Here is a 23,144-nt window from a genome sequence, read left to right as displayed (position 1 = left end):
GACCCGCAGACACAAATTTGGTACCCTGGTGTTCTGCCCTCCTACTGTCTGTCTGCAGTTTCCAACATCTTGTCTACTCTATATTTGAAACTTAACCTTTACAAAACTGAACTACTTCTATTCCCTCCATCTTCTAACCTCCCTAAACCTGACATCTCCCTCTGTGTGTGTGGTAGCACGATAACTCCTAGGCAGCAGGTTCGCTGTCTGGGGGTTTTGCGCCACACCAATCTCACCTTCACCTCCTGTATACAATCTCTTGCCCGCTCCTCTCGCTTGCACCTCAAGAACATCTCTAAAATCAGCCCCTTTCTTACCATGAAAACTACAAAAACCCTCACTGTGGCCCTGATCCACTCCTGCCTTGACTACTGCAATTCTCTATTGATTGGTCTTCCCCTAACTAGACTCTCTCCTCTACAGTCCATCCTTCATGCGGCAGCCAGGGTCACCTATCTGGCTATCCGTTACGCGGATGCTTCTGCTCTGTGCCAGTAATTCACTGGCTGCCTATATATCACAGGATCCAATTCAAATTGTTTGTTCTCACCCACAAAGTTCTCCACAGTGCGGCACCCTTTCCCCCACATCTCCACCCTCATCTCTGTTTATCAACCTATCCATTCTCTACACTCTGCAAACAACGTTTGACTAACCACACTAAGCCAAACCTCCCACTCCCGGATCCAAGACTTCTCCCGAGCTGCACCAATCCTCTGGAATGCTCTGACCCAAGAAACCAGGATGAACCACAACTTATTCAGCTTCAGATGTTCCCTAAAACACAGCTCTATAGGGTGGCCTATCACACTCCCTAATTAAATTAAATTCAGTCCATCCACAACTTCTCACAACATAACTCTCCATCAAACTCCACCACACCCAAAAGCATCTCAAAGATTGGCTGACTGGTTCAGGCAGCCTTTATCTATCCGCCATATCTTTGAGATAGCTGGATTGTCATTGGAAATGAGCACCTGTACCTTGTCCCTCTCCCCACCACCTCATTGTAGATGTAAGCTCTCATGAGCAGGGTTGTTTTTGCTATAATTATTGTATTTTCTGGGGTGCTTCGCTGCCATGTGGTTCCACATACTGGTGGTGCTCCGGTTGCGTTTGACCTGCGCTCTGCTCAACTTAGTATGGCAGACGCTACAGATTACAATTTTTTTCTCTGAAGGACTTTCAGGAAAAACATCCAGACAGCGGCTAAATGCCCCCTTTCCCTGACTTGGACCACAGAGGGGGTGCTCTTCGGAACAGTTGATTCAGTTCTCAATCTGGGAAAACCACTACCCCTTGGTGCCTGTGTTGGTGCTACATATCCATCTTCCTCTATGTTGCTGTGCTGGCTATGAATGTCAACGGTACAGGTCAGATCAGTGGACTCATCATGGATCAACTCGTCTTCCATCTCATCCTCCTTCCCAATTGAGATTGTAGGCTGCTCTGATGGCAACTGTGTCTCATCATCATCAGTCTCCACCTCTGGAGCCAGTAAATCAGGATCCTCAAAGTGGCTTTCTTCTGGCCGTAGGTTCTCAAATACTCAACTCACACCACCTCCTCTCATCCCTCTTCAATACTTCACGGTGAGAGGCCAGAGCCAACCAAAGGATACATACAAAACAGATCCTCAGAGTGGCCAAGCTTGGGGTCATATGTCTCCTGTGACTGATGATGGTGGGAGGAAGAAGGACCAGGTTGATGATTGGATGGACCAGCCTTCTGTGTATTCACAGTAGACTGTGTGGTCGTGGAAAATTTGTTGCTGCTTGAGAAATGTGAAGAGGCCTTATTGTCTGCCATCCAAGATAGAATCTGCTCTCGCTCTTCTGGTTTACACACACGTTTACATTCCAGACTGGGAAATTTGAGGAGGAGGAGGGTAAAGCCGAATGCTACAATGGGAGCATTGTAAACTGCTATGGAATATGTATTCTACTATCTGAGTCTCATTGAGGGAGGCACCGCCCAAATGTATAAGTAAGAGCAGTCCCTCCAAAATGTACGTTACTGGGCCACCTCAGGGCCCTCACCAAACTCCAGGTTTCTTGACACCTGCAGGCCCTCTGAAAATTTGAATTTAGTGCTACAGAATGACATGGAGGAGGAGAGTAAAACCCAACGATTAGGGATGATCGAATACCAAAATATCCGCTTCGACGAATATCCGACAAATAGGTCGCTGCTATTTGAGTATTCGCGAATATTCGACGCCCAATGTAAGTCTATGGGAAACCCGAATAATTTCATGTTGGACCTAACGGTGACCTGTGGTGACTGAGGAAAGGCTGAAATGGATGGGAAAAGGCAGAAACAGTATGGGCACAGCCTGTAGAAGGTTGGAAATAATCTGGAAACAAGCCTGCTCTCTCTCTCTCTCTCTGTCTCTGTCACTCTCTCTCCTCATTCATGTTTCGTTTTCTCATGCTTTACACGGCAGCTCTGCTCATTCACGTTCCCTTTTGTCATGCTTTACACTGCATGTGCGTTTCAAAAAGCATCCAAAACGATGCGTTTTGGATGCATTTTGAATGCATTTTAGATGCATTTTTGACAGTGCGGTACGTCTCCCGACTTCATTGTCATTGCGCGGCTTTGTCTGATTTGTTATCACAGGTGAAGGACTCACCAGTGACCGCAAATCACCTGAGTGACTGAAGTGAGCCGCGCGATCAGCGGTGCCGTCACTCAGGTTGCCCGTGGCCAGCTCGAGTCCTCTTCCTGAGAGCGGTGGCCGCGGGTAACCTGAGTGACGTCATCACTGATAGCATCGCGGCTCACTTCAGTTGCTCTGTGGAGCTCACGGTGTGCGGTGGTGTTCTACGGCTACTCCTGTCATCTTCATGTAGCAGAGCTGGATGCGTCGTGGGACCTCGTGTGAATTACGTTGGACCTGGAGGGGTATTTGGGGATTTTAATAGTGGTGATAGAGGGTGGGGTTTTTTTCGGCTTTTATTCCAGATAAATGATTTTTTGGGTGTATGTGTTTATTTTCTTTAACTTGTAGGTTAATCATGAGGGTGTCTCAGATGCCTGCCATGATTAACCTAGTGCTACCGCACCAGGGCAATTCGGGATGAGCCGGGCAGAGTCCCAGGACTGTCACATCTAATGGATGCGGCAATTTCGGCGGCTGCTGGCTGATATTTTTAGGCTGGTGGGCTTTCCATAACGTGGGGCTCCCCATCCTGAGAATACCAGCCTTCAGCCATGTGGCTTTACCTTGGCTGGCATCAAAATTGAGGGGGCTGCACGTCGTTTTTTTAAATTATTTATTTATTTTACTGCACTACATAGACCCGCCCACCGGCGGCTTTGATTGGTTGCAGTGAGACAGTTGTCACTCAATGTGGCAGCTCGTCTGAATGCAACCAATCATAGGTGCTGGTGGGCAAGGGAAGCAGTGAATACGAGATGGAATAATGAGCGGCATTTTCAAAAGTTGGAGAAGACGCCGAAGCAGTGTGACAGCCATGCAGAGCAGTGCTAGTGATCGGTGAGTATGAGACAAGGGTGGAGAGGGAGAGACAGACAGACAGAGAGAGACCGATGGACAGACAGAGAGAGCCCTATAGCTGGTTCTGCATTCACAGATTTGCGATTTATGGAGCTGCTATCAGCTACTGGACACAGTCTTCAGCCCTTACAAGGACTATTTATTAGTTGGTTCTAAGAACGCTCTCCTGCACTCAATACAGCCTATCTACACCGCCAGCTCCCTATGACTGTATGTTCACAAAATGGCCGCTGGCATATATAGCCCCCAAGACGCTGTGCGGCCGAGCCAATCACAGTAACACCACAACAAAGATGGCTGCGGCATTACTGTGAGGGTAAACAACATCAGATGTGTTCATTGGCTGGAAAACAGGCGCCAGGATGTCAGAAATGAAAATGAAAGTATCGGAGCGGATGTTGTTTTATTCGTCGGATACCGAATGTCGCGAATAGCTTGTTATTTGTCGGATACCGAATAGTGGCGAATACATTCGCTCATGCCTACCAACAATACAATGGGCGCATTGTAAACTGTTATGAAGGATTTTTTTTGGTTATTTTTTTTTTCTTTATATGACTTAGTTTTTAATTTTACCATAAAATCTACTGGAAATTAAGTAAAAGTGCAATGAAATGATGAAAAAAAAACAAACAAATTCCATCTTTTTTTATTGTTTTTACGCTATTGACGATGTGCTGGAAGTGAGCGGTCAGCGTGATTCTCCAGGTCAGTGTGATTACGGCAATATCAGACGTCCACATTTCTTAGTATCTCAGTGGTGACTAGAGATGAGCGGACCCGTGGACGTTCGGCTTCTGCTGGTCCAGATGAATATTTGTAAAGATCGGGTCTGGACTTGGACTTGACCTGAAGTTTATTTAAAGTCACTGATTGGCAGTTCTGGTCTCCGCCCACATGCAGCCATAAACAGATCACTATCAGGGGAGGATGGGTTTTTCAGTTTTATTTCTTGGTGCACAATACATCTGATTGTGGTTTGCATATGTAAATCCCCCGAACTCCAAACCTGAACTTTACTATCTTGGAAAAGTCTGGGTTTATACCGAACTACAGGTTCACTCATCTCTAGTAGTGAATAAAAATCAGACTTTTGTAAAAAAAAAACCATTAAAAAATCGGTTTGTGTCTCCATTTTCCGATTTTCCGACATCGAAGTTGAGTGAGGACTTGTTTTTTGCTTGATGAGCCGACGTTTTCATTGATACCATTCTAGGTGCAATACTTTTATGGGTCGGTTTTGCTACTTCATTTCATGTTGAATTTTTTTTTTTCCTACCCAAATGACATCTTTCCTCCATTATTATCTCCATTAATTTTACATATCGGCTCATCTCCTTATCATTTAGGTCCTTATAATATCGGATTCTATCAGTGGTTTTATTCTGTTTTCAGAAAATGTCCTGTCCAGGATGGATATGGGCAGGGACAAGATGGCGGAGAGGATATTACACCTCACCCTAGAGATCCTCTTCCGGCTTACTGGAGAGGTGAGAGATTCTGATGACGTCACATTACATCATTCTTATCTATGGGAATAACAGATGGACAGAACTGGAGAGGTGAGGACTCTGGAAATGTCTGGAGTGAGATTTATTACTGTGTCTCTCCATAACCAGGATTACACAGTAGTGAAGAAGACCTCTAGTGAGCGCTGTCAGGCCCCTGTGTCTGAGGGATGGGGAAGACCCCTGAGCCCAATCACGGGGCCTCCACCTCACCCCCCGATACATGAGGACATCAATGACCAGAAGATCCTAGAACTCACCTACAAGATGATTGAGCTGCTGACTGGAGAGGTGACACTGCTGGGAATGCTGGGACATTATACAGTAACGCTATGAAGGGATCGGGGGTGACGGTATCATTGTATGTGTCAGGTTCCTATAAGGTGTCAGGACGTCACCGTCTATTTCTCCATGGAGGAGTGGGAGTATTTAGAAGGACACAAAGATCTGTACAAGGACGTCATGATGGAGGTTCCCCAGCCCCTCACATCACCAGGTAATAGACAGGACTAAATACACACGGCCTATAATTATCTGTATGTAAGGAATGAATTCAGCCCCTGTATGTGTCTCCTCCAGTTCTATCCAGTAAGAGGACAACACCAGAGAGATGTCCCCGTCCTCTTCTCCCACAGGACTGTAACCAAGAAGATCCCGATGTTCCTCAGGATGTGTTTCCTCCAGCTCTATCCTGTAAGAGATATCTACTCATGCACTTTCTGCACTAATTTGTGTTTTACATTTTTAGACTTTCTGCTCAGTTTTTTTTTTCAAATGTATTGTCTTTACTTCTGTTTGTTTCTAGTGCCTTCTCTATGTTATTATGAAGGGAACTCAAAGACCTGCAGAGGGTTCATAAATACCGTTTCCCTGAAAATCAAACATAGTCCAAAAATAACACTTAGCACAATTTTATGGGATCTTTGAAGAATGCTTGAAATATAAGCCCTACTCCATAAATAAGCCCTAGTTACAGTCAGGGCCAGCGTTGGGAGGAGTCAAACTGCGCAAATTCTCAAAACCCCACTCTCTTAAAGACCCCATCAGTTGTATTCTGAGGTTAATTGTTTAAGGACCTTTGATGGCTTCAAAGTCATGTCACATGATGTAACCAAAGGTCTCTTAATTGCAGGAGTCTAAAAGGACTGAACAGAAGACAGGCTGGCATGGTGGACTGGCATTAGGGGAAAGGGAGAGCAAACTGGACAATTGCACAGGGCCCCATTCTCCCAGGGGCCCCAGTGTTTATATACCAATTATAGTGTGTCGCCCATGGATAAGGGGGTACTCAGATCCGGGCCACGGGGTCACTTCTGTGGGTATCACGGTGGCGTGACCCGGTCTGTGATCCCAGGCTCCACAGTAAAAGGGGATTTGGTAAGGGAGATTGTCCGTGACGCCACCCACGGTTGTGGTGAGGTTGTGACACCACCGCTGCTCTGGACGGGGATCCCGGGAGTGATGGTATGGAGCAGCTAGATGTTAGTTCTCCCCTCCGTGGGTAGGGGGTTGGTTGTCCCGGGGCCCGGTGAGGTAGGTGGATGGGTAGCAGGCGGGTTATGGGGCCTGGTGAGGTGCAGGGTCGCAGGGGCAGCGCTGTGCCGCACGGCACGGGGTACTCACTCAGCCAGTAATCACGACACAGTCCTTGGTAAAACACTCGGCTGGATGGACGGGTGCCCACAGACGGCTGCGGTTGTTGTTTCTCCCCTGACCCAGTTTGGTGGTGTAAGTCCTTTCTTCCACCTCCGTGCACGCTCCTCCTGCGCTCCGGCTTCCAGCTGGCTCCCCGGTTCGGTACCGGTGGGCCACCGCCCAGCCCCGGCTACCTACGGTTCCACCAACTGTCTCCCCGGCTCCCTGCAGACGGCCACTACCGTCTGCCTGACTCTCTGCTGCACGAGGGCCATAGGCTCCAATCCTAGGCCCCAGTCTGCGTCTGCCTCTCTGCAGACCTCCTCTCTCTTCCTCTCCTAGGACCTGACTCGGCTTGTTTCCTGCCTCAGGCCAGCTAACTCCTGGGTGGGCGTCTCCATCTCCTGACTCCGCCCACCTGGTGTGTCAGTCTGAGCCCGAGGAAAGGAATCAAGTTTCACTGGGGATGTCTGCTGTGAAACTGTTGGGGGTGGGGGTGTGTGTGTGTTGTTACCTGTGGCCCCTGGCTTGTCCAGGGCGCCACAATAGGACTGCTTAAGGACCATTTTATCATCATGTCATGTGACCAAAGGTCTCAATTGGAGGAGTCTAAAGCTGAAGAGGAGACAGGGTGGTGTGTGTGTGTGTGTGTGTCTGTGTATGTTCACGACAATTTTAACCAGCTTTGCCAAAGCTTTGCCAAAATGGGCAGAGCTTGGCCAGAACAAGGGTGTGATGCCACCGCTTCTCTACTTCTCTAATTCATAACAAACTGCAATGATCCCTATGCCAGAAATCTCACTCCAGTCCCTGACGTCATTTTTCAGTGTACATCACCGGTTTTGATGAATTTGAACCCTAATGTTTATCTGTACAGGCTGCAAGACCCTGCTACCTGCTTTGGTTACAAAGCCTAAGGATAGACCATCAGCGTTACAGTCCCAGACAACCCAGTTGAATTTTCAGCATCTGTCTTTATTTTATTTTCGTCTTCAAAAAAACCTTTTTGAAATTGTCTATGTTGTGGATCAATGTTTCAAGGAGATGTTTGTAGGTTTTGCGAACCGTCATGGCAGCGTCAGGATCTGTTGAAATGATAGACTCTGGTACTTTGCATGTTAATTTCTCTGCTGTCTGTGAGCAGCGCAGGGAGACGCAGGCATCAAACCACAGGCTTGGGCAGGCTAGTAAGAGTTATTCTCTGCTGGGCTGCTTGTTAATGTCTGTGATCCCATGCTGTAGAGGAGAAAGTATTGTTTGCTCCCGTTCTGTACATGCTGGTTGGACTATTTCATTAATGCCAGCTATAGTTTACCTATACTGATCTGGTGAGGTGTTGTGATCCAGACTTATGGGTGTTTTTTGTGCATTATTACTGTTAGCTGTTGTGGTGTTAACCCTTGTTGTCATTTTTGTTGCTGCCTTCTTGCTCTTGCTTTTCTCCTTAGCCTCTCACTGTTTATTTTTGTGAGTTTGCAATGTGTCCCGTCTGTCTTAATCTGTATTTCCATCATAATCCTGCCCCTTCCTTCCCTAGGGGATCACAGATTAGAGCAAGTCAGGAGACTAGTAATGCACGAGACTCCGGCATCTCCATCTTCAGGGGTAATCCAGAGGTTAGGAATAGCTTAGGGTCCCCTAGTGTGAGGGACAGTATAGGAGCCCCCTATCCCTCATTGTCACAATGTGACTGCAGGATAATAAATCAGATTATTTACTGTAGCACATTCCAGAGAACTGGTGCTAGGAATGGGAGAGCCGAATTAGCAAAGATGTAACTCTTAAGGCCGCTTTACACACGATATTGCTAGCGATCTCGTTAGCGATGTGACACGCCCAGATCGTTGCTACGATTTGACGAGATCGCTCATAGGTCATTTTGTAGCGGTCACATGTACCCATCTCACAAACGATGCTACATCGTTCAGCGAGATATTGTTTGACCAAGGCGGTCATGTGGATGTTGTTCGTCGTTGGCAGGGTGTCAAACGTAGCAATATGTCTGCTGTGTTACACAATATTTTGAAACTGAACATCGTGTCAATGATTTTCGCTTTTTTTAAGATTGTTCGGAGTCGCACGTAGGTGTCACACGCAACTACGTCGTCAACGACGACGGAAGCGCGTCACGAAAACCATGACCCCGACATATCGTCAGATAAATCGTAGCGTGTAAATGGGCCTTTAGATCTCGATATTGGACAACAGATTCAGAATAATTTTTTCCCTAATTTAATTTCTGATGTTATGGTTTAAAAAATAAATGTACTGTCAAGATAATATCATTAAAAATTAATAACTTTGTGTTTATTATTAGCAGATGACTGTATTGGGAGTTCAGATGGATCTCTAATATCTTCAGAATTTATAACAGAAGATGAAAGTATCCCACATGATACACATGAAGAGCATACTGTTGTCCCAGATATAAATCCAGTCCTTCCTCGGAAAGCTCTATCATCTGAGTTTTTCAAACAAGCCCAAAATTCCCATCTATCACAGAATTGTAAGCAGAATAAAAGTTACAAAAGGGATGTGGAATATGAAACGGATGAATTGGTTCCTACAAGGGAGAAGCCATTTTCATGTTTAAAATGTAGGAAATGTTTTGCCAGTAAATCACATCTTGTTGACCATCAAATATATCACACTGGGAAGAAGCCATTTTCATGTCAAGAATGTGGGAAATGTTTTTTTCAGAAATCCTATCTTTTTAAACACCAAAGATCTCACACAGGGGAGAAGCTATTTTTAAGCCCAGAATGTGAAAAATGTTTTATTCCAAGAATAACCCTTGCTAACGATCAAAAAATTAACTCTAGGAAGAACCCATTTTCATGCTTAGAGTGTGGGAAATGTTTTATTCAGAAATCGTGCCTTGTTAGACATCAGAAAATTCACACAGGGGAGAAGCCATTTTCATGTTCAGAATGTGGAAAATGTTTTTTTCAGAAATCATGCCTTGTTAGACATCAGAAACTTCACACAGGGGAGAAACCATTTTCATGTTCAGAGTGTGGGAAATGTTTTATTTGGAAATCAAATCTTGTTGTGCATCAAAGATCTCACACAGGAGAGAAGCCATTTTCATGTTCAGAATGTGGAAAATGTTTTATCCAGAGATCAGCTTTTGTTAGTCATCAAAGATCTCACACAGGTGAGAAGCCATTCTCATGTTCAGAATGTGGAAAATGTTTTATCAAGAGATCAGATCTTGTTAGGCATCAAAGAATTCACACAGGTGAGAAGCCATTTTCATGTTCAGAATGTGGAAAATGTTTTATCCAGAGATCAGCTTTTGTTAGTCATCAAAGATCTCACACAGGTGAGAAGCCATTCTCATGTTCAGAATGTGGAAAATGTTTTATCAAGAGATCAGATCTTGTTAGGCATCAAAGATCTCACACAGGTGAGAAGCCATTTTCATGTTCAGAATGTGGAAAATGTTTTTTTCAGAAATCATGCCTTGTTAGACATCAGAAAATTCACACAGGGGAGAAGCCATTTTCATGTTCAGAATGTGGAAAATGTTTTTTTCAGAAATCATGCCTTGTTACACATCAGAAACTTCACACAGGGGAGAAACCATTTTCATGTTCAGAGTGTGGGAAATGTTTTATTCGGAAATCAAGTCTTGTTGAGCATCAAAGATCTCACACAGGAGAGAAGCCATTTTCATGTTCAGAATGTGGAAAATGTTTTATCCAGAGATCAGCTTTTGTTAGGCATCAAAGATCTCACACAGGTGAGAAGCCATTTTCATGTTCAGAATGTGAAAAATGTTTTAGTCAGATGTCACATCTTGTTAGACATCATAAAATTCACACAGCGGACAAGCCATTTTCATGTTCAGAATGTGGAAAATGTTTTTTTCAGAAATCATGCCTTGTTAGACATCAGAAACTTCACACAGGGGAGAAACCATTTTCATGTTCAGAATGTGGAAAATGTTTTATCCAGAGATCAGCTTTTGTTAGTCATCAAAGATCTCACACAGGTGAGAAGCCATTTTCATGTTCAAAATGTGAAAAATGTTTTAGTCGGATGTCACATCTTGTTAGACATCATAAAATTCACACAGCGGACAAGCCATTTTCATGTTCAGAGTGTGGGAAATGTTTTAGTCAGAATTCAGAATTTGTTAGACATCAGAAAATTCACACAGGGGAGAACGTATTTTCATGTTTAGAATGTGGGAAATGTTTTATTGCGAAATCAGCTTTTGTTATGCATCAAAGATCTCACACAGGGGAGAAGCCATTTTCATGTTCAGAATGTGGGAAATGTTTTATTTCAAAATCAGAGCTTGTTATGCATCAAAGATCTCACACAGGGGAGAAGCCATTTTTATGTTCAGACTGTGGGCAATGTTTTACTAGTAAATCAAATCTTGTTGTGCATCAAAGGTCTCACACAGGGGAGAAGCCGTTTTCATGTTGAGAATGTGGGAATTGTTTTATTAAGAAATCAGATCTTGTTGTGCATCAAAGGTCTCACACAGGGGAGAAGCAATTTTCATGTTCAGAATGTGGGAAATGTTATATTCAGAAAGCACATCTTGTTAGTCATCAAAGATCTCACACAGGGGAGAAGCCATTTTCATGTTCAGAATGTGGGCAATGTTTTACTAGGAAATCAGGTCTTGTTAAACATGTGAAGAAGCTGCACAGGGAAGGAACCTTTTTCATGTTGTGAATAATTGAAATGTTTAACTGGTAAATCAAGTCTTGCCGACCATCAGAAAACCAACAGAGCGGAGTAGCCATTCTTGCTTTCAGAATTTGGCAAATGTTTTTAAGATTAATGAGATCCTGTTGTCCGATGAGTCACACAGGAGAAGCCATCATGATGTACTATAATTTAAAGGATTTTATAAAAAGATTGCTACAATTGCTCAAGTAAGAATTTGTAAGGAAAAAATTTTTTTATTTCTTTTTAAACTTATTGTATTTTTTGGACCATAAGACACACCTAGGTTTTGAATGAGGAATATAGGGAAAAAGATTGACACGAAAAATGTGGTCATCACGCACTGTTATGGGGGGGATCTGCTGACACTGTTACTGGGATAAAATCCCCTAATTCTGTACTGATGTCACCCATCCTGGGCCCCTTACAGGTAATGTTGATGTGTCTCCCATCCTCGTGTATACTGTATATCCATCCTGGTTTATATGTTGCCCATCTTTATCCCATCCTGGTATATATGATCCCCATCCTGGTATATATGATTCTTGTCCTAGTATATATGTCCCCATTCTTGTATATATATATATAGCCCTCATCATGGGCCCATGCTGGTATATATTTCCCCATCACACTGCACACATAAGAAAAGAAATGATTACACTCCCCATCCCTCCGCTCTCCCGGTGCACAGTGTTCTCATCTGATGCTGGCAAGTGACTTCACCATGTAAGCGGAGAAGCGCATGACATTACTACCATGTGCCCTCAGTTACACGCAGAAGTAAGTGTTATAGAATAGTCAGCCATAATATGCTGCCATGTTGTATCTAAGAGCCATCTTGGGAAGACTTGAGCAAACTAACTTTGCAGCTAATGAGCTGCACTGGCTAGAGTTCTCCCCCCAGAGAGGAGATAGAGATGACATCAGTGTAATTATCAAGTATAAGAAAAGGTCCAAAAAAGGTTAAATTGAATAGAAGAATACAATTGCGTCAGTTGATAGATGGGGATGTGTAGTCATGAATAGCAGGTGTATTGAATTGATAAAGAAATTAAGTTGTCAATAGAGTTGTCAGTGTGTGAAGAGTTTATGTGAAGTAGAGGCGCCTTCAGGGATCAGAAATGTCAGCAATGACGACATGGCTGAACTAGTGAAAAGTATCATGGAGGCCCATAGGAATCCAATAGTGTTTACCGCAATGCTCTTAAATAATGTCATGATGTATCATTATATTCTTTGTTCTCCAACGTATACGCCTTTCTCTGCAGTATGAGCTTTCCTTTGTCTAACATGTATAAGAGCCCCACACGCCTTTCGGGAGACACTTCTTCTTCTTCATCTATTGCTAATTCTGCTGTTCTGCCAGACACCTGCGTGTGTCATCCTGCCGCATAACCTGTCTTATCTGCTCTGCTGCTATCTCGGAATAAACTTCAGTCTTTGCTTGAAACCGATTGTCTAGAATGTCGTCTTAGCTCTCAAGGTCTACGGACATTTTCTTTCTGTAAGCTTCCAGAATATTCACTGCTCCCCACAGCCAGGATTATGGGTTTGGGGAGCACTGACTATTCAATGTCTAATTGTAGACACACGTGATCGCCCAGCCACAGCAGTAAGCGGGCGCCTTAGTAATCATGTGTACCCGATATTAAAGAGTGAATATTCACTGCTCCCCATGCTAATAATACCGCCTACTTGGCGCTGGCTTCATTGCCTAGAGGTGGGCAGGATTATGGTGTGGGGAGCAGTGAATATTTTTAGCTGGCACACTGTTAGCCTTTTTGAGAGCCTTTAGGAACATTTGTGAAAGCTTTTGATACTGGATTATATTTAGATAATTCACTAATCTCAGGTTGCCCACTGCTTTATTTACTAAAAAGAGCAGCCCCAGATTGGAGATAGGAACTCTTAAGTATATCACATTGTATATAATTGCATTTCAAATCTTGTTGTTTTGTTAATAAATGCTTGTAAATATATATTCTTCATGCCTATCTTTCTCTATTGTCTAGATGTGATGATTTTGCCTCCGAACCTCTGGAGTTGGCGCAGACCTGTAGACATTTCACACCAAAATAGTGAGGGGAGAATTGAATCACACTGTATCTTAGATATGTGGAAGTTGTTAAGACGCTCTGTTCCCAAATTATCAAAGCTTTTATGCAAAAAAAAAAATTGGAAAGTTGTGCCAAGATTTGGCATTTTCACTCTAAAGCGGGCTTTACACGCTACGAGATCGCTACAGCGATCTCGTTGGGGTCACGGATTTTGTGACGCACATCCAGCCGCTGTAGCGATCTCGTTGTGTGTGACTCCTAGGAGCGATTTTGGATTGTTACAATATCGCTTCTCGTTGATGTCGCGGGCGGAGGAGGGGACGCCGCGCTCTCCCACTGCTCGGGTCCGGCTGCCGCTGCGGCCTGCTGCTGCTGCTCGGTGGCTCGAGCGATGGGCCGGATCCCGGGGACTCGAGCGGCGCTCCTCGCCCGTGAGTGAAAGGGGATTGGGTTTTGGGATAGTTTATTGTCCGTGACGCCACCCACGGTTGTGGTGATTAAGTGGACACCACCGCTGCTCTGTCTGGGGAGCCCGGGAGTAATGGTACGGAGCAGCCAGTTGTTGATTTGCCCCTCCGTGGGTAGGGGGCTTGATGGTCCCGGGCCCAGTGATGGGGTCGGTATGGTGGACAGGCGGGTATGGGGCCTGTGGAGGTGCAGGGGCGCAGGGGCAGCGCTGTGCCGCACGGCACGGAGGTACTCACTCAGCCAGTAAACACGACACAGTTCTCGGTAAACAAACGGCTGGTTGGAGGGGTCCCTCGAACGGTTACGGTGCTGATGTTCCCTGCAGTTAGCGGTGACGGTCTCTTCCCTGCACCTATGTAAAGTCTTTTTGGTAGCGATGGGTTCCCACCGGTTACCCCGCTCCCCGACCTGGACATGAGCCGGAGGAGCCCCTCTCTTGCCCGCAGGCGCTGGCCCTGGGAAATTGGTGCCTTGGCGGTGGCGGTGTCTCCCCTTAACGGTCGGACTGTTGCCTTCAATCGGGACTTGGTTGTTAGGAGACAGAGGTCCCCTTCACTGACGGATTTGGCAAATTATGGCGACTCCTAGCCTTGCCGGGATCCGAAAGGCCCCTGCCCTGGTGCTGACTGTTCTTCGTATACTGCTCCGGTACCGCCGGGTCACCACCCGTCCGCGGTCCTTCCAGCAATCTCCAAGCAGTCCCCCTGCAGACTATCACCGCCGTCTGCTGACCTTGCTGTCTCAGTCCGGGGCACACACCCGGACCAACTTCAGGCTTTCTTAACTGTTCCTTTTTACTTCTTCACTCAAGCTCCTCTCCTTTGCTCCTCTACCACTTCACTTCCTTCTACTTTCACTTCCCTAACTTCACTGCCTGGTTTTCCCGCCTCCAGGGCTGTGAACTCCTCGGTGGGCGGAGCCAACCGCCTGGCCCACCCCCTGGTGTGGACATCAGCCCCTGGAAGAAGGCAACAAGGATTTTAGGTTAGCCTAGATGTACCTGCCGGGAATGTGGGGTGCATGTGATGTTGTGACCTGTGACCCCTGGCTTGCCCAAGGCGTCACATTGACATGGGGGTCTATTCTCAAATATCGCTGCTGTCGCGTGGGCGAAGTTGTTCCTCGTCCCTGCGGCAGCACACATCTCTACGTGTGACGCTGCAGGAACGAGAAACCTCTCCTTACCTGCCACACGCCAGCAATTTGGAAGGAGGGAGGTGAGCGGGATGTTTATCCCGCTCATCTCCGCCCCTCCGCTTTGATTGGCCGGCCACTTAGTGACGTCGCGGTGACGTCACTGTGATGCCGAACGTCCCTCCCCCTTGAGGGAGGGATTGTTCGGCAGTCACAGCGACACCGCGACCAGGTAAGTGCGTGTGACGCTGCCGTAGCGATAATGTTCGCTACGGCTGCCTTCACCAAGTATCGGCATAACGAAAGGGGCGGGTGCTATCACGCTCGCCATCGCTAGCATCGGCTAGTGATGTCGCAGCGTGTAAAGCCCGCTTAAGGGTACTTTCACACTTGCGTTGAACGGGATCCATTGCATTGCGTTGTGTGACGGATGCAACGGATGCGTTGCATATAGTGGCGCAACGGATCGCACAAAACAACGAATTCAGCTTTTTTTTTTTTTTTTACAGTTACCGGCGACAGACTATTGTGAACGATCAGCTGATTACCCGGCTGCTGGGTGATCAGCTGATTGCTCACAGCAGCCAGTCACCGGGTGATCAGCTGATCGCTCACAGCAGCCGGTCGCCGGGTGATCAGCTGATCGCTCACAGCAGCCGGTCGCCGGGTGATCAGCTGATCACTCACAGCAGCTGGTCGCCGGGTGATCAGCTGATCACTCACAGCAGCCGGTCGCCGGGTGATCAGCTGATTACTCACAGCAGCCGGGTGATCAGCTGATCGTTCGGCCGCCGAGAATGTGTGCGGGGGGCGGAGTGCGGGGTGGAGCCGAGCGCGTCCATGGTGCAGGATAGGTGAGTGAGTGTGTGTGTGTGTGTGTGTGTTTACATGCGGAGTGGAGTGCGGGAGGGGGCGGAGCCAAGCAGGGAAGTGTCGGGCTCCCTGCACACGTAGCTAGTGTAAATATCGGGTAACTAGGCAAAGCACTTTGCTTGGTTGCCCGATATTTATCTTGGTTACGGGTGCAGGGAGCCAGAGAGAGCATGCGCAGTGAAATCCTACGGATTGCGCTGCTCAAAAAAAGTTACATGCTGCGTTCCTTCCGCCCGGCGCAGCGTCAAAATAACGACGCTGCGTCGTCCAGCGGATGCAACGCTGACACTTGCGTTACAGTGCGTTGTCCATACAAGTCTATGGAGAATAGCGCAGTGCGTTAACAGACTGCGCTATTCTCCATAGTGACGGACTGCGCTGAACGCAAGTGTGCAAGTACCCTAAAATTGGCAGAGCTTAGGTGGGACGGGGGCGTGACACCACAGCTCCTTTAATTCATGACGAGCTGTGGTGTTCCCTATGCCAGAAATCTCACTCCAGTGTCTGATGGGAGTAATATTTCTAGCATGGCACAAGGAGGCACATGCCACTCGTCAAACGCTCCAGATTCATGAGGAGGCATTTACCTCTTCATGAATCAGGAGTGGCCCCCGCATAAATGAGCCTTTTTATGTTATAAAACTGATTCCTTTACAAAGGATAATTGTTGTAATAAAAAAAACTAAAGGATTTTATCTGTCTGATATCCAAGAGATTACTTTTTTGTGGGGCTACCCACACATAGAGATATACGGACCCTTGAAGTTCGGGTTTTTCAGTCGGACTTTAAATAAAGTTCAGTTCGGGAACCGGACTGGTCCTGAACCCCATTGGAATTCACTGATTGGGCAGTTCGGGTCTCCGCCCACATGCATCCAGCCATAAACAGAGTATTTATTACTGGGAAGGGAGGGCGGGTTTTTTCCTTGCACACAATACATCCTATAACGATGTTTTTACCTCCCCGTGAAAGCCATTCACACACTGCAAGCGGCTCGCACTGGGCCGAGCACTGAGTGTACCCGAGCACACCGATGCTAGATCGAGTGGTTAGGATACATAAAGCACCCGAATTCCAAACTCTAACACTGATTTTTTGTATAAAGTCTGTATTTGGTACAAACACTGAACTTTACTATTTAGGTTCACTCGTCTCTGTCCACAAACCTTTATTACAGTTTAGATTATGGGTGTAGAAGAGACCAGAACTGAAAGGGGTCTATCTCTTGGTGGAGAGGAAGTAACATTTATGATACCTATGCTGGGATTTTGTGAATTTAATGGGATTCTGTCACTAAGTGTTTACCTCTTAATTAAAAATCAGAATAATATAAAGACAGTGTCACATTAGGTACGGTGAAGTACCAAGCGAACGGCAAGAGGGAAAGAAAACCATGTGCCTAGGGAAAGGGGAGATGGTAACCTCTGACTAAGCTTTCCGCTGGCCCCTGGGTTCCCTCACCACGCTGAGCCCGATACTTGACCCTAGGCTCACCCTGATCTGGACCCTAAATAAGGAACGGATGGGATGAGCTCTTCATCAACCCCACTAAGCACTAAAGGACACACAGGGATAATCAACAATGGGAAACAACTTATCTCTAAACAACTCGGCAAGAAGTTCAGTTAAAAGCACAACAATCCTACTGGTGTGTGCAAGCCACCTGCTTGCATCCAGAGCTTATGAAGTAACTGAATAATATCACCAGCACAAGTCCATGGAAAATGAAAGTATTTAAACCCAAGGGGAAATACAGATTATTAGCAACTGAAGGGAAGAGGAGCTCCCCTGGGTCCTAAAGAAAAAAGGATGAAAACCCAGCAGAAGAGATATCAGTACACTGAATACTGACAGCAGTGACAATAGAAAGTCAGGGAACATTTTGCACAGCCAAATGCTGTGACCTTTTATGGTCGGACACCACATGACTGTCTGTCACCCGTGACACACCTGTGACAGAGAGGGACTCTGATTTACTGGGCTGCTTGCTGTAGTTTTGATAAATTCACTGTATTATCACTAGGGGATTATCACTAGAGAACTAGTAAACCTGCTGCTATGTATCCTCTATCTCTATAAGCTATGTACAACTCCACCCCTGATTAGCAGCTTTCTGTCTATGCTAATTGTACACCGCTGCCAATCAGTGGTGTGGGGGAGGTTATACACAGAGGAGCATTTCAAGAACTGGTAGATTTTAAACAGAGAAAACTGATTTTCAAAACTTCAGCAAGCAGCCAAGTAACTGACACATCGCTGGAATCAGGGTCTCTGCTTATACAGGTTGATAGAACACACATTACAAGTAGCTTTGTTCCTCTTAATCCATAAACCACATCCCGAAGCCATATGCTATTAAATGTTATATATTTAATCTGAAAAGTCGGCCGTGTTTATAAAAATATACAAAACATATTACAAAGGGGAACAAAACAATATATATACAATTACATGAAATAAGCGGGAATAACAAAAGGAAAATTACTGAACTTGGGTCACAGAAATGACTTCAGATTTCTGGACAGAAGGACTCCAGTGGAACATAGAGTAATCCTACACAGCAATGTTCTTTTCACTGAATGAAGATCATAATTGGAATTTTTTATTAACACAAGTTACACCCACATACTTCCCCTCTGGTGACTCATAACACGGCTGGACTTCAGTGAAAGATAGAATGAGTCTAAGGGGTACTTCTCATATAGCGAGATCGCTGCCGAGTCACAGGTTTTGTGACGTACCAGTAACTAGAGTTGAGCGCGGTTCGTGGTTCGAGGTTCTCCAGTTCTAGGCTCGAGTGATTTTGGGGCCTGTTCTAGATCGAACTAGAACTCGAGCTTTTTTGCAAAAGCTCGATAGTTCTAGAAACGTTCGATAATGGTTCTAGCAGCAAAAAAACAGCTAAATCCTAGCTGGCTTTCCGCTGTAATAGTGTAAGTCACTCTGTGAATCACACTATTATGACATTTCAGTGTATAGTGTGCGGGAACAGCGCCTTCAGATCACTGCTGTTTGTATAATGGCGATCGCCATTTTTTTTTTTTCCTTGTCTTCCTTCCCTAAGCGCGCGCGTCTTGTGGGGCGGGCCAGCATGTCAGCCAATCCCAGACTCACACACAGCTAAGTGGACTTTTAGCCAGAGAAGCAACGGCATGTGTGATAGGATGTCCATGTCACATGTCCCTGCATTATAAAAACGGACATTTTCCTCCAGGACGCCATTATCTCTTCTGCGTCTTTGGTGTCAGACATCACTGTCGCAGCTCCGTCTTGAGTCCTATCGCTGATACAGCTGTATGCGCTCCATACACAGCGTTAGACAGCATAGGGATAGCACTTTCTAGCAGTCCTTTTAAGGGCTCAAACCGGCAGGGTCAGAGCCATAGGTGACAGGTCCTGAAAACAGCGACAGCGTCTGTGTAGCAAAGGTCAGGGATTTCCTCCCTGCATTTCCCCATTAGGAGGGAATAGAAAGGCAGGCTTCCATTCCTCTACCCAGAGCCCCACAATCCTGGCACTGTACCCTCCTGTCCTCTGCACACTCCAACTGATAACTAAGCCATTATACTAGCAAACACTCAGTGTACCTAGTGGCATCCTATCTGTGGCTATTGGACTTTGCTATAGTCCCACTAGTGCAAAGACATTTGCAGCACCTCTGCCTGCATTGCACACTCCAACTCATTATAACTAAGCCATTATACTAGCAAACACTCAGTGTACCTAGTGGCATCCTATACGTGGCTATTGGACTTTGCTATAGTCACACTAGTGCAAAGACATTTGCAGAGCGCGTCTGCCTGCATTGCACACTCCAACTCATTATAACTAAGCCATTATACTAGCAAACACTCAGTGTACCTAGTGGCATCCTATACGTGGCTATTGGACTTTGCTATAGTCACACTAGTGCAAAGACATTTGCAGAGCGCGTCTGCCTGCATTGCACACTCCAACTCATTATAACTAAGCCATTATACTAGCAAACACTCAGTGTACCTAGTGGCATCCTATACGTGGCTATTGGACTTTGCTATAGTCACACTAGTGCAGAGACATTTGCAGAGCGCGTCTGCCTGCATTGCACACTCCAACTCATTATAACTAAGCCATTATACTAGCAATTTTTGCTGCCAGTTTAAGGGCCGTAGTTGCATTGTCAGGGATATTTATTCTTTATTATTCTGCTGTTAATAAAGCTAGACCACCACTGCAATCTACACCACCTATCAATTTTTACTACCACATTTTCAGTCCACAATCTTGTCGCAATCAACATGAGTGGCAAAATGACAGATGCTGGTGGAAAGGGGAAGAGGCGTGGTGGAAAAGGCAAAAAAGGTTTTGTCCGTGGGAAAGGTGGCAAAGCTCCATTATCATCTGCTGAAGATAGACCATCTACCAGCAAAAGTAAGATGTCTACTACTTACCGTGGACAATCCGATGTGCTCCCTTTTTTACGGACACGAACAACAGGAACAAAGGTAGATGATGGGCAAAAAAGGAAAATGCTTGAATGGATCTCAAGTGGTCCAACAAGTGCCCTCTCAGCCACTTCAAGTACCGCATCCAAAAAACACCAGTCCTCTGAGTTGTCATCCCAATCAAACTTGCTTTCAACCAGCTCTGAAGTTCCCATCAGCCCTGCACAGTATGGTGGAACTGAGATGGCTGAGTCTGCAGAGCTGTTCAGTCACACTATAGCCTGGGAATCAGAGGTCTGCTCCCAAGCTACAGTGAGTACAGAACAGGAAATGGTCTGCAGTGATGCCCAGAACCTTTGTGACTCTGATTCAGGCCGTGAGGACCAAGTTTCTGAGCATAATGTTGACCCTTTGTCACAAACTGTAACACCTGTGGTTATAGACAATGAGGAACATACTGATGAAGATGAGACGCAGATACCCGATTGGGATGACAACTTAAATATTCGGTCAGGGCAAGAAGAGGCTCGGTCTGAGGGGGAGGGGAGTGCAAACACAACAATTGATGATGAAGTTCTAGATCCCACCTACTGTCAACCCACAGTCAGACACTCGAGGAGGTCAACAGAGGCGGTGGAGGAGGATGCAACCGACGACGAAGTTACCTTGCGCCTTCCTGGACAGAGTCGGAGCACTGGTAGCACGTCTACAACTGCATCCTCAGCCACCACTCTGCCTATGAGCATTATTCGGGGTGGATCAACAGGTCGCATGGCCTCTAAGCCTTGCCTAGCCTGGTCCTTTTTTGACATAGAAAAAGATCGCCCAAATTATGTGATCTGTAAACTTTGTCATGATTCTCTTAGTAGAGGTCAAAACCTCAGCAGTTTGACAACTTCTTCCATGAATCGTCACATGAATAAATATCATAGGTCCCGGTGGGAAGCTCACCGTGCTGCAATGCGGCCTAGCGGAGCGAACCATCCACCGCCTGCCCCTTCCAGTGCATCCGCGCGCTCTTCATCTTCTAGGACTGTGGGGACAGCTGTCACACCTGTTTTTCCACGCACAACTTCCACCACTGTAACCGCAACAGGCAGTTTGCTTGGTAGGTCGTCAGTTGGTTTGGAAGGGGAAACAAGTGAGTGTGTACAGCTCTCTCAGACATCGATAGCACCAACGTTGGATGAAGGCAACATCATGTCTCCGCCTGCACTTTCCTCACAAACCTGCATTTTTCCAGGGACACCCTACTCAACACCGTCTACACACAGCAGCCAGATCTCTGTCCCTCAGATGTGGTCAAATAAAAGGCCACTTCCTGCGACCCATGACAAAGCTAAGAGGTTGACTCTATCCCTCTTTAAGCTGTTGGCTACCGAAATGCTGCCTTTCCGCCTAGTGGACACACAGGATTTTAGAGACCTTATGTCTGTCGCTGTGCCCCAGTACCAGATGCCTAGTCGCCACTACTTCTCTAAGAAAGGTATGCCCGCGCTACACCAGCATGTCGCACACAACATCACCGCTTCCTTGAGAAACTCTGTGTGTGAACGGGTGCATTTCACCACCGATACTTGGACCAGTAAGCATGGACAGGGACGTTACATGTCGCTGACTGGGCACTGGGTAACTATGGTGATAGATGGTGAAGGGTCTGCTGCACAAGTCTTGCCGTCCCCACGACTTGTGTGTCAATCCTCTGTCTGTCCAAGTTCCGCCACTGCTTCTGCATCCTCCACCTCATCTGGGTCCTCCACCTCCGCCCCAAGCCTGCCTGGTCAGGCCACCAGTGTTCTCACTGCGCAGAAGGAATCACGCACCCCTCATTACTATGCTGGCAGCAGAGCGCAACGGCATCAGGCGGTCTTTAGCTTGACATGTCTTGGGAATAAGAGTCACACAGCTGAGGAGTTGTGGTCAGCTCTGCGGTCCGAGTTTAATAAATGGTTGTCTCCACTCAACCTGCAGCCTGGTAAGGCCGTGTGCGACAATGCTGCAAACCTGGGTGCGGCCCTTCGCCTGGGCAAGGTGACACACGTACCTTGTATGGCTCACGTGTTGAACCTTGTCGTCCAGCAATTTTTAACACACTATCCCGGCCTAGATGGCCTTCTGAACAGGGCACGAAAACTGTCTGCTCACTTCCGCCGTTCAAGCGCCGCAGATGAGCGACTTGCATCGCTCCAGAAGTCTTTCGGCCTGCCGGTTCATCGCCTGAAATGCGATGTGGCGACACGCTGGAATTCAACTCTCCACATGTTACAGCGACTGTGGCAGCACCGCAGAGCCCTGGTGCAATACGTCATGACGTATAGCCTGGGCCAACGAGATGCAGAGGTGGGGCAGATCACCCTGATGGAGTGGTCTCAGATCAAGGACCTATGCACCCTTCTGCACAGTTTCGACATGGCGACGAATATGTTTAGTGCTGACAATGCCATTATCAGCATGACGATTCCAGTCATTTACATGCTGGAGCACACGCTATACACTATTCAGAGTCAGGGGGTGGGACAACATGAAGGGGAGGAACTACAGGAGGATTCATATGCGCAAGGGACAACAACATCACCAAGGTCCAGACGTTCATCATCACCAACGCAGCAGGCATGGGACCATGGGGGACAGGGATCGACAAGGGCGCATAGTAGCAGGCGAAATGTTGAGCAAGGTGCAGGAGAACATGAAGAAATGGAGGACGAACTGTCCATGGACATGGAAGACTCAGCGGATGAGGGAGACCTTGGTCAAATTTCAGTTGAAAGAGGTTGGGGGGAGATGTCAGAGGAAGAAAGAACGGGTAGCACCTCTATGCCACAAACACAGCGT

The 23,144-nt window shown here is 46.5% G+C and overlaps 2 protein-coding genes and 1 pseudogene across 2 annotated transcripts in view; 2 read left to right on the top strand and 1 right to left on the bottom strand.

Moving 5' to 3' along the window:
* LOC142259021 (uncharacterized) overlaps positions 1 to 13,028 on the top strand; it is a 204,635-nt gene extending 191,607 nt beyond the window's left edge. Inside the window, 1 exon segment of the mRNA XM_075331558.1 lies at positions 9,794 to 13,028. Coding sequence (XP_075187673.1) covers positions 9,794 to 11,361 — 1,568 coding nt within the window. The 3' untranslated portion in view covers positions 11,362 to 13,028.
* Positions 1 to 23,144, bottom strand: part of LOC142259030 (uncharacterized) — a 276,422-nt pseudogene that overhangs the window by 232,132 nt on the left and 21,146 nt on the right.
* On the top strand, positions 4,933 to 5,958 carry LOC142259022 (gastrula zinc finger protein XlCGF66.1-like). Its single transcript, XM_075331559.1, has 4 exons — positions 4,933 to 5,013; positions 5,143 to 5,322; positions 5,404 to 5,527; positions 5,837 to 5,958. Exons 1-4 carry the CDS (start codon positions 4,936 to 4,938, stop codon positions 5,956 to 5,958), a joined length of 504 nt encoding a protein of 167 aa, XP_075187674.1. The 5' UTR covers positions 4,933 to 4,935.

Source organism: Anomaloglossus baeobatrachus (assembly GCF_048569485.1).
Source record: "Anomaloglossus baeobatrachus isolate aAnoBae1 chromosome 5 unlocalized genomic scaffold, aAnoBae1.hap1 SUPER_5_unloc_22, whole genome shotgun sequence".
Classification (NCBI taxonomy): Eukaryota; Metazoa; Chordata; class Amphibia; order Anura; family Aromobatidae; genus Anomaloglossus; species Anomaloglossus baeobatrachus.
Note: the sequence above shows the minus strand (reverse complement) of the source record. Positions and strands in the feature narration are given on the sequence as shown.